The sequence below is a fragment of the Podarcis filfolensis genome, assembly GCF_964270895.1.
Source record: "Podarcis filfolensis genome assembly, chromosome: 4".
Lineage (NCBI taxonomy): Eukaryota > Metazoa > Chordata > Lepidosauria > Squamata > Lacertidae > Podarcis > Podarcis filfolensis.
Genome location: NC_139607.1, coordinates 84546400 through 84558582, shown reverse-complemented (window position 1 = coordinate 84558582; position 12183 = coordinate 84546400). Strand labels below are relative to the sequence as shown.

The window sequence follows — 12183 nt, the reverse complement described above, 5'->3', positions numbered from 1 at the left end:
TCTGGGTCAAACTGGAGTGTCTCAGAGCCTTTGGGGGCTTTCCCACAGCAGAATCTGTGCAAGGTCCCTCATATCAAAGCAGAGTCTCCAAAAAGGCTTGTTTCAAATTGGTGTCAATAAACTGCTATTTTATTTTATTTTATTGTGAGAAGCAAAAGCTTTCAGTGAAGTAGGTTGAGCTTTTCTTCCTATCTCCACACTTTCGATTTCTTTAAAAAAAAATCCATTCTTTTTTCTTTTTTTGGTCTGGGAACTTTTGTGCAGTTTTATTAAATGCAGAGCTATTCTCCGCACACACACACACACACACACACACACACACACACACACAGCTTAGTTGTATGTAGGGTTGGTGCATTAATGTTCCTTTTCATTCTGTTCTTTATATCCTTTTCTCATTGGAATTGGTGCAAAGTTTTATGACAGTGCAGTATGATCCCTCTTCCCTTCAGTTTAATGCTGGAATTATTTGTGTTTTTATTTCGTTCCGTTTTTACCTTGCTGTACTTTCATTTTTGGTAGAGTTTCATTCCTCTGCCCCCTCTAGATTTGAGACTTTGTATATGAGTCTTTTTTTTTTTAATTAAGCTGAGTTATTTCATTTTATTTTTAGCTCAGCCTTCTTCTCTCATATACTCAAGTGAGCCCCTAGCTGCGTGTGTGCCTCTCTCTGACTCTGCCAAAGTGAATTGCTTAATCTTAGTCTACCATAATTTATTATCACTCTCTCTCATACACACCTACAGTATCTGTCCTATTTGTGAAGATAGACTCATAGAATCGTAGAGTTGGAAGGGAACACGAGGGTCATCTAGTCCAATCCCTTGCAATGCAGGAATCTCGAGTAAAAGCATCCATGACAGATGGCCATCCAACCTCTACTTAAAAACTTCCAAGGAAGGAGAGTCCTCAACCTCTTGAGAGAAACTGTCAAACAGTTGTTACTGTCAGAAAGTTCTTCCTGGTGTTTAGTCAGATCTCCTGCAACTTGAAGCCATTGTTTTGGGTAACACCCTCTGGAGCTGGAGAAAACAAGCTTGCTCCATCTTCCATTGACAGCCCTTTATTTATTTGAAGATACCTCCTCTTTTCCAGGCTCAACATACCCTTAACTGTTCCATATATCCTTAACCATCAACTCCCTTAACTGTTGCTCATAAGGAAACTGTAATGCTGCCCTTGGAGGAGAACGACTACAGCTCACACTGGACAACCATGCCTGCAAATTTCTCCAAATTCTGCTAGGGGGAAAAAGAAAGCTATACACATTTCCATTAAAAATCAAATTTAAAGGCACCCAGTGGAATGTTTCTGGCTGGCTTAATCTACTCTAGATGGGCTACCACCTGCACAGTTTATCCACTTCTGTCCACAAGGGGTAGGAAGTTAGGAATCCTGATGCTGGTGCACACTCCTAATTGCTACTAATTTGCCAGGAGCAAAGTGAGAAGTTTTGAATGTGCCCTTAAATAATATTTTAAACAGTCTGTTCCATAAACAGTATACAAGGGTTGTTTTGTATTACATATAAGTAAAGAAAAACAAATCCCAAATATTATTTAAATGCATACAATTAGATTTTAAAAACCTTGAACATTAAGAATTGTACTCCATACAACTTTCCAATTAAAGTAATAATCTTTATTTAATGCAGATTTGGAAGCCTCAAATAATTTGTTCTACATGCTAATTTCCTTAAACATGGGTTTTCACTATGAAAGTATAAACTGGTAATTTTATTGCAGAAAAAATATATGTTGCTTTGTCCTTGAAGAAAAGGAAACACAGATTTCTGGGACATATTAGAAAACAGGGTGGATAAAATGATTGGGGCACAGTTCACACCTATCAAATCTGTTTCTTTTGCTGTAGTCCTGGTTGTAAGCGCTGTTGAATTCAGCAAGGCTTGCTTTTATAGAATTGTGTTATTAATTTTAAAAAAGATAGTGTTATTATTTTTCATTGTTAGGAAGAAGCATAACTGGGAAAGAAGCAGGCTGCTCCCATAATCTCACACTGTTACTTACGCCCTTCTCTGTTTATTTACTTTAACATCCGTTCCCTAAAACACCAATTGTAGTAGCCTCAGACAATAATTCTCTGTGATTAAGCTAGACCTGTCTGTCAAAACTGCTTGTGGGGAACCTTTGGCCCTCCAGATGTTAATGAACTACAACTCCCATAAGACATAGCAAGTGTGGCCAATGGCCAGGGATGATGGGACTTGTAGTTCAGCAAAATCTGAGGAGGCCAAAGGTTCCTCATGCCTGGTCAAAATGAAACATCTCTCTTGCACACACCTCCACCTCTTCCCTTCTCAGACTCTGGGTGTTTCACCAGTCTGGTTGATCATATATCACAGAAAATAAAATAGAATAAAAATGCTGTTTGCTTAACTTTTTGGAAAACCCAAGCCACAGAGTGGCTCAGAAGCTTTTGAGGCCCTTGATCCACCTAAAGACACCATATTAATCAGTAATCTGAAACCATGACCTGAATCACCCCAATTCACTGCATTATTCAGGTTGCACATCCTTAAATCAAAGACTTGTGCACACATGAGGACCCTATTGCTAACTGTGGAGACTAATTTCACAGGTGTCAGCCTCATTGAGTTCCTGGCATTCTTACCTAATTTCGCAACCCTGTATGAAATGAGTCCTGGTAATTGGTAGTGACCTTGAATGCATTTGGCTAGCAAGGCTTTCCAGCAGTTGACATATCCATTCCTACTCTGCTCTCTCTTACTCAAGTTCTCTTCTGATATCTAAACATAAATGAATTCATCATACTTGGCCTTTACATCCTTGAGCGTCATGAGATTAATTCATTTAACGCCTTCACATTCAAATGGATTGTTTTTTTCTTGGCAGAATGCTTATGGGTCCTATTCTCCTGATGAATGCATCTCTTTGCCAGTTTACACCAGTGCTGAGAGGGATTGCGTGGTGACAAACATTGATGTTCCATGTGGAGGCAGCCAAGATCAGTGGATCCAGTGTGGAGCTGCTTTATTTTTGAAAAATCAGTAAGAAGAAGGAAGGCTATAAATGTTCTTGTTGCTAACCACCAGATAGAGCTATGTTATCTAAGAACTGTCTCTGTTTGCAAAGTTAATTTAAAACCAGAATGTGAAAAATCCAAAGATTATATAAATAGCTGTACATAAGAAATTCTCACATTGCATTCCAATGGGCTGACAGCATAACTTAAGACTTGGTCATTTTTAAATTTTATTTTTTAAAAAATACTTCTTTTTTTTAGTCAACGGACACATCACTCATTGTAGCACAATCCACCAGGAAGTTCTCCTGCAAAAGCTGAATTCAAATAAGCAGAATCTGAACATGAACACCTAGTAGTGTCATTGCACAGCTCCTATTTATTTCAGTGGGGCCTGAATTTCTCTGTGGATTGTGCCCATTATGCATAATCCATTAAATTCATGTGCTGTGCAACCTCCATTTATTTTGTGCATCCTGGCATTAAAACGAATCCAGGTTGTGCATCACTAGTCCTTGCAGAGTCTTTCCGTTAACTTTACTAACTATTTACTCATGTGGTTTACTAAACATCATCCACACAACTCTACATATTCTCAAGGTTGTAATACTATCTATTTCAAGCTGTGTGTTACAGTATTTTAGCAGATTTAGTCTTTGAAATTCCTGTGATCTCTTTATTTTTCCATCTTCTACATTTCCATCTTTTAAAGAGTATATTTTTTTGTGCACATGTAAAAGATAAAAACCTTAGAATTGTCTAGGTACAAATTTTAAAAACAGGTCATGCTGATATATTTACTGAAAAAATATATATGTGAATTATATTTATTATAAATCTCTCATTAAATAACATTTGTAGCTTTTCAGTTGCTATTTTGTTTGAGTGTGGTTTGTGAGTAACCAGATTCTTCCGTGTGCTGTGTATTAATTGTTTTATCTGACTCCTGCAGCAGAAAGACTTATGTCTGGACTGGACTGAATTCCAGTCAGGATCTGAATATATATACAACAAGAAAATCCACAAATTAAGGAGAATGTTAATAAGCTCCAGATTAAAATGATAGATCTATATTCTTCTTACATCACATGCCTCACTTTGGGGGAGAGGGTGGGGGAGATGAAAAATAATGAACTCTAACCCAACAGAGCTGGCTGTGGGCTGCCATTTCAGAGAGATCTAGATTCTCTTCCAATGACCTATTGTATCATCAGTGGTGGCGCTGTGGTTTAAACCACCAAGCCTCTTGGGCTTGGCCGATCGTAAGGTCAGCAGTTTGAATCCGCACGACAGGGTGAGCTCCCGTTGCTTTGTCCCACCTCCTGCCACCTAGCAGTTCAAAAGCATACCAGTACAAGTAGATAAATAGGTACCACTGTGGTAGGAAGGTAAACTGCATTTCCATGCGCTCTGGTTTCCGCCACGGTGTCCCGTTGCACCAGAAGCAGTTTAGTCTTGCTGGCCACATATGTGACCAGGAAAACTTTCTGCAGACAAACACCAGCTCCCTTGGCCTGAAAGCGGAGGTGATCGCCGCACCCCATAGTCAAATTTGACTGGACTCAGCTGTCCAGGGGTCTTTTACCTTTACCTGCATCAGCAAATGAGTTTTGAGATGGAGAAGAATAGCTACTGAGCTTACTCAGAACTGCACCATCTCAACAGTGTGCCTCACTGATTCTAAGTAGTAATAAGTAACAATACTGTGAGGGTGTTATTGTTTTTGTATGTTATGATATGTGTTTTGTGTTTTTTATATTGTAAACAGCCCTGTGATCTTCGGATGAAGGGTGGTATAGAAATAATAATAATAATAATAATAATAATAATAATAATAATAATAATAATAATAATATAATCTAGGAGCAGCCCCCACCATACCTGAAAGCAGCACATGGATCAAAGACAAGGCATAATATTAGCCTGTGTGGAATAAGTTGGTGCAACTCTAGAGGCCTCATTGCCTTCAAAGCTATCAGGACTTTTGTGATGGAACTTCTACAAAATATGTTCACTTGGCTAAAACATGTTCTAGCATTTCCCAAAGGTTATTGAGTATTTTGTATTGTGCGTCAAGGGCCTGAAACATGATATAGCTTAGGTTGTCTCTCTGACAGGCACAGTTTGTGGAAAATCTTCCCTTCTCTTCTTGCAAATGAATTTTTAGCATTCAGGGTCCACTGACTTTGCAACTGTGAACAGAACGCTAGCTGGTGTCATAGTGTCAGTAGAGAGCTCGGAGCAGCAACTCAGATTTCAAACCCCTCTGTTCCTGATTATTCTCAGCAAAGTGTCAGCCTGGCGGTGGCATTTCAGCATCAACACCTTTCTGTTTCAATTGCTGATCATTTTGGTAGTTGAAATGAAGATGCCAACTAGATATGTGAGTCCTTTTGAGGTGTCAGTAATAAACTGGGAATTGACAAAAGGAAACAAGGATGCAGAAAACAATACATGGGTTTTTTAAAATATATTTGATCACTGGCTGTCACTCCATCCATCTCATCTTGGCTAACATTGTTTGATGAGGTACAGAGAGACATTATACCGCATAGTTTATTAAACATAAGGCTCGCATTGACAGATTCATATACTGAATAGCTCATTGGAGCTTGTGCGTCTCAACCTGCCTATTGCAACATTGACTTAGTTCCCGGCATGTAATGTGCAGAAACAAGTTGCTCAATCCATTTTAGCAGAATCTAATTCTGTTCAAGCCTGAAAGTGTGTTTTGGTCCTGAATTCTGCAAACATATTCAGACACTCGTAAGCAATATATGCCTGCCAATATATTACCAAATTATAGTAGGAATGTTGAAAGTTATTTATTTACTTACTTACTTACCCTCATCTCGAGGCTTCTTTTGCAGCCTATAAGCAGTGACACTGGTAAGTGTGGGCCTTGGGCTCTAAGTCTGGGATCCTGCACCTCTGCTCTTAGTGAGTCTTCAAATGAAATATAGGGGAGCCACCTGGGTTACTGCTGGATAAAACCTTCTTTTAATTTCAACTGGTTCTAACCCAAAGCTATGAGTGCATGCAAGAAGGACACAGAACTCTCAAATGGGCAGTCCTGGGCACAGTGAAAATAGGAAGTGGTCAATGGCAGGTTTGAGGGGCCCCGCTGTCCCCATCACAACCACAATTTCTCTCCCTGTTGCCACAGCATATCCTCCAACATTTATCCGATGAAAATAAGGATGTCCTATTCCATAATAATAATATTAATAATTTTACTATTTATACCCTGTCCATCTGGCTGGGTTGCCCCAGCCACTCTGGGCGGCTCCCAACTATATATATATATATATATATATATATATATATATATATACACACACACACACATATACACACACACATACACATAATTAAACATTTAAAACTTCCCTAAACATGGCGGCCTTCAGATTTCTAAAGGTTGTATAGTTACTTATCTCACATAACTCCATACTCTACAACATTTCTCCGAGGAAATAGGGACGTCCTACCATACCCTCCAATATTTCCCTGATGAATGTTCCCTGAGGGACGTCCTGAGGAAAAGCAGGACATTCTGGGATCAAATCAGAAACCAGCATGGCTTTTGTAAATCTGGGACTGTCCCTGGAAAATAGGGACACTTGGAGGATCTGCCACAGTTTCTCTTTGAAGGCAACCCCCTCTCCTCTTCCCTTGCCTCTATTTCCCTCCAAGGGAAATAGCACCAAATGCAGCCTTGTTTGAATGCCTGGTGCCTCATCCCTCACTCCTTTGAATGGGAGAACTTTCAGAGTTCCAGGCATTTTGAAATTATGAACCACTTTCCTTCCTGAGATAGCTGTAATGCTGAGGTTTTGCTGTAATACTCCTGTCAAGTTGTCAAGCCTTTGAAATAGAGCAGTTAAGGAGTGAAGCAGAAGTTCAGCACGAGAAGAGGTAAGGAAAAGGGAGGGGCCTTGCTTTATCTTGACACCTGCGCTGCCATTCAGAAGTAATGGAACAGCCTGTACATTCTGCAATTGCCTACGCCAGAATGGAGGTCACTCAAGGAATTAACATTGACTGTAGGATCTTGACAGCTTTTCCTGATGAGCTCCTACTATTTCACAGAGAAGGCCTTGAGTTGAACACTGGACACTTTCACTTCTCAAGAACTGCCTGTGGAGGATGGTCTGGCGAGATCTGAGACTTTAATTACCATGGGCCAATCTAATTGACCCGACTCTGTGGTCCTCTACCAAGGTAATTAATTCCACTGTAGTTTTAATACATCTAACAGTACTTGACACTTTCGTTTGATGGTACCGGTTAACTCTACACTGGTTAATCCTAACTCTACAGCACTGAGAGGACTGCTAGAAATGAACTAGATTTTGGATATTAAAAAAAACACACTTCGGAAGCAAAAGACAGTCAATTGTTGAAAAAAACAGGATACTCACATTTAATCAGATTAAAATGAAGAAAATTATGGGGCAACTCAGTTTAAAATTTACGTATTTTATGTAAAATATATCAAAGTTGGGCACGTGCATCTGAGAAAATACATGAGCAATTAGAACAGATATTCTACCTTAGACCCCTGTTTATCCCAAATCATCAAGAGTCTGTATTGATACTTAGTACAGATCCAGAAAACAAGAAACAGTTGTTTCTTCAAGAAATAGTTGTTTCTTCAAGTAGAAAGAGGGACTGTAGCTCAGTGGTACAACACAGGTCTAATCCCTGGAAGATCTGGAAGAAGATGAGGAAACCTCTGCCTGTGACCTAGGAAAGAAGGAGAAAATCACAAGTAGAAACTGGTGGGTGAGCTGGACAAAGAGTCTGATCCAGCATAGTTCTGCTTCCTCAGTTTTCCACTATGGGTCTTGGTCTGCCAGCTGAACGCCCGTGCTCTAGTGGAGGCTGCTATGAAGACAGCTTTTCTCCAGGAAGTGTCTGTGGCTTCAACTGGTATTAATTAATCTTTAGTTGAGTTAACAGAGCATAAAATCAGAAGCAACATAGCATACGATAAAGCAATTTGTTAATGCAAGTGGTTTTTACCAGATGATCCACCCAGGCATGAAGAACATGGTGTGCAACAAATTTCACCTGACATCTTCCAAACGCTTCGACGTGCAGCCTCGAACTTTGCGTCTCTGTTTGCCATTGTCATTGCCACAGGTAGGATGAACCGTGGTGGATTCCGTGATCCATTGTCTGATGTCCTTAATGAGCTTCTCAGTCAACAAAAAGGATGCAACTTAGCAAACCTTTGCAATATTTAGATGTTAGCACAGTGCAGTCACTCAGAGTCAACAGCATTAAACATTGATAGTATGAAAGTAGTTCACAAGAGACTTCAGAGCCAAATGTGTGCTGCAGAAATACACTGGAATGAGCCCATGTGTCACCCATATGTCTAAAAAGCACATATAGAAATTCATACATATTTCTAGCCTGGAGAAACATAGGTGTTCTGCATAACTTCAAAAGTAGCTTGTCAAGGACCTGAATCTTCTCTAAGGGCATATCCTCATATCAATTCAACTGACACAGCTTCCTCTAAAGAACTGCCGTTTGGTAAAAGTAGTGAGAATTCTGAGTTACAGTAAGAGATCCACAGCCTCCCTCACAGAACTACATTTCCCAGGGTTCCCCAAGGCCAGCAAATGATTTGGAGAAGAACAGGAAGAGCCTTGCATGCACAAGGTTCCAGACTCAATCCCTGGCATCTTCTGTTAATAGAATCTTGTGTAACAGAGCTAGGAAGAATCTCTCTACTTAAAAACTTGGAGAGTTGCTGCACAGATTGTGCAATTCTGAGTTAAATGAATCGATGGTACGACGCAATACAGAGCGTCATCGTATGTTCATCTGGAAGGATGTGTGTGTACAAAGACAGAAGACAAAGAACAGAACAGTGAGTAGAGGGGTGGCACTGGGCTTTGACGTCCCAACAGGTTGGAGGCATCAAAGTGCAGTGCCACCTGACATCAATATGGCGTCGGGGAATTGAGCCCGGGGGGTGGTGACATAAGGATCTGGCCCACTGGCCAGAAAAGTTTCTCCACCTGTGTTCCAGAGGGTAGGACTCAAACCTATGGGTTCACACTGTTAATTTCTGTTTGCCACTGAGCAGCGCTTTGGAGTCACAAGACTCTGTTTATATTCCACACATTCCATACTGTTGGGAGACGGGAGATGGATGTGATGTTAGTGGTTTCCTGTTCCTTTGTTCCTTTGTTCAGTTGCTCTCTGCTTTCATAGAGAGAGGATGTATTTTTCTTTGCTGTCTGCGTAGCAAGAAATAAAACTCTTTAGCCATGTAGCCATAAATGTCATCACTTCTGCATGCTGCTGGATTCTCTGCTGGATGGGAATGTGCCTGAGGCCTCATCAAAGGCTCAGGTCGTTAATCACGTCGGGAGGTGATTCCGAAGGACTCGGCCAGAGGAAAATGAGCTTTATCAGCTTGGCCAAGCAGAGATCCCGACACACACTACAAGACAAAGGATTTAGGTTAAATATTACAAAGAACTTCCTGGTGGCACATGCTATTTGACAGTGGAACAAACTATTTTGGAAGGGGGTGGACCTTCCATTGCTTTTAAGCAGAGGCTGGATGGACACCAATCAGAGATGCTGTAGCAGTGGATTTCCTGCATCAGTAGGGGATTGAGTTAGATGACCTTTGAAGTCCTTTCCCATTCTGATTCTATTACAAGTTGGAATGGAAAACCTAAGCCAATGATCCAAGAGTTACATCTGAAAGAGGAAGGGAGGCTGAGACCCTAAAACAATACAGATTGCTATGATCTGAAAGCCTTCAATAATTATGATGCAAGGGGTGATCAACTCAAATAAAAGGCTGGTTTTACTGGCATCCAGAATGTTCAAACCACCTTTTCTCCCCCCATAATGAAAATTAACCGCCAGCCTTTGTTGGTCCCTGCAACACAGAGCTACGTACAGGAACTATCTGTTCTCTACGAGGATGTGCTTGGCAGAGAAACGTTTTCATTTCGTTAGGAAAACTGTATTAATGGAAATGTGAATACAAGAGGTGATAAACATTAAAGGTAATTTGATTTCAAAGCTACTTGGAGAGAAAGAAAAATATTACCCAGGCAAATTATGCCTGATTCAGACTTCATTTTAAAAGCCAGCCTGAAAGAGAAACTGGCATTTTCCAACTGATATTTCTTTTTCCTTTTTTTTTAAGAGCTTAGATGAGAATTCAGCACACAAGAGACAAGCGGGCTGACAATACACAATTGCGCTGAAGTTTAAGTATGCCCAGGCTGGCAGAGTTAATCAAAACCTCTGCTCGTCCGCCAGCTCTTTATGCATTCATCAAAGCCCAGCGGAGAGTTATCAGCATAGACGATTCATACATCAAGGCGTCAACCCAGAGTTCCTTGACATTCCAAGCAGATTAGCCTGTGGCTGATTTTTGCAGTCCGGCAAAAGGGAAAAACATCCCCTAAAAGTGAATCTCAAATGGAAATGACAAGCGGATTCAAGAGCGTTTGGCGTCAAGGCTACTTGTTCCGTCAAAGACCAACAGCAGGTGGATCCAGAACCAGTTACTGGCAGTGTAATGTATGTAGCCTATACCAGTAAGACGAGCAACAACTCTTGGTTTCTGTTACACAGTTTCTGGTCTGGTATCCATCTTGGAACCACAGTGAAGAACACAGGGCTCGAGCTTTTCCCCCCAAGAAGTAGCAACCTGTCAGCCTTTGGGGAATTGGCTTCCTCCCCCTTGGCAGTAAATAAGAAGATCAGATGAAAGGAACATCTTACCAGTTTGATTATTTTATAATCACAATGAGAGACAAAAGAACACATCTCCCTAGAAATGGCGGTGTTCCCAATTAAGGCTTACACCCCCTCTGTCCCTATTAATCTATGTCACTCCTATGTCTTGTAATCTGAGCTTGTACCCCCTGTGCTTTCTGTTCTGAGACTCTTCTCAACCTTGGGGAGGGCGGTGGAGGAATGCTGTCCAATGACTGTGAATCTGTTAACCCTCTCTCTTCCAGTGTTTCTTCTCCTAGGTGTTCCCCATCCAGTATTTCCCAGCTTCGGCCTTATGAACTATGCCCCTCTGCAAACCGCTCTTTCAAATCTATACTGTCCTCCTGCTCCTGGGAAGATTCAGGATCAGGGGGAGGGGTGGCTCCCACCATTCCTCCTCAACACGGTCCCTGACACAACCTCACAAACTAATTCTAGCTTTGTCCCTGCCCCCCCCCCCGCCACTGGCAACACCGAGGCTCAAGAGGAGGTACCTAACTGGCAGTTCTACCTCCTGGACTGGTAAGCGAGAGGCAGAAAGGTCAGACTGGTCAAGGACAGCTCCAATGCATGGTAACACTCATTTCATCCCTGTTGCCTGGTTGGAGGTTAAACAACAAAAACACCCAGGCTGGATGTATGCTTACTCTTTAAACATTCCTAGAACGATGTTCTAAAGCATAAAGGCATTTTGTTTCTCTTTCGCTTCCTTGAAGGTCTACCCATTTATTTGACAGAGAGAATTCTGCAGCACCCTCTGGTGTCACATTTTAATAACACATTATTGTCTTTAGAAAAAAAAGGTCATATGGCTATATGGTTACCATAGCCCTTTTAAAACTCATTTTTAGCGTTAAAAACTACGAGTGTAGACAAGTCCCCAATCTCACTTGCTATGTCTCTTTTGGCAACTGATCCTGCTGCAGCCCTGCCAAGAGGGCAAGGTCTCTTTAAAAAAGAGTAAGTGAGCTGATTCTTGAATATATCCAAAGATTGCTATTTTATATATGGCAGATTCAATCCCTCCAGAAGTATCTACTGCTAAAGCTACTGCAACATTTCCAGCTGCTACTGATATCGCTCTGTTAAGAGCAGCACTGGTGTCTGAGTGAATTATTCAATTAGCGAGCCACACACACAAACAGCATTAAGTCAGTGCTATGAGCAGCTCACCCCATAAGAATATCAGTAGACTTTTCAGAAGGGCAAATTATCTAGGTAATATGTGGCAATTTGAAATCCACCTTTAAATACGACTCTCCTCTTAGCTTTTGGATGCTTTCACTAATCCTTCTGAGAAGGTCACTAGAGTACTGTAAATGTTAGCAAGTCGTTTATCCACTAAAAGGAAGGCCGCTATGTTGCAGATATTAACATTCCAGTCTGAAGTAACTGGAAGCATAAGAACTGACT

General features: G+C 41.0%; 1 protein-coding gene across 1 annotated transcript in view; it reads left to right on the top strand.

Annotated features, from left to right (window-relative positions):
• DYNC2H1 (dynein cytoplasmic 2 heavy chain 1) overlaps window positions 1-3874 on the top strand; it is a 144528-nt gene extending 140654 nt beyond the window's left edge. The window contains exon 89 of the mRNA XM_083608904.1: window positions 2874-3874. Within this exon, the coding sequence (XP_083465030.1) occupies window positions 2874-3032 (159 nt within the window). The 3' untranslated portion in view covers window positions 3033-3874. The remainder of the gene's footprint in view (window positions 1-2873) is intronic.
• The last annotated feature ends 8309 nt before the right edge of the window (window positions 3875-12183 follow it).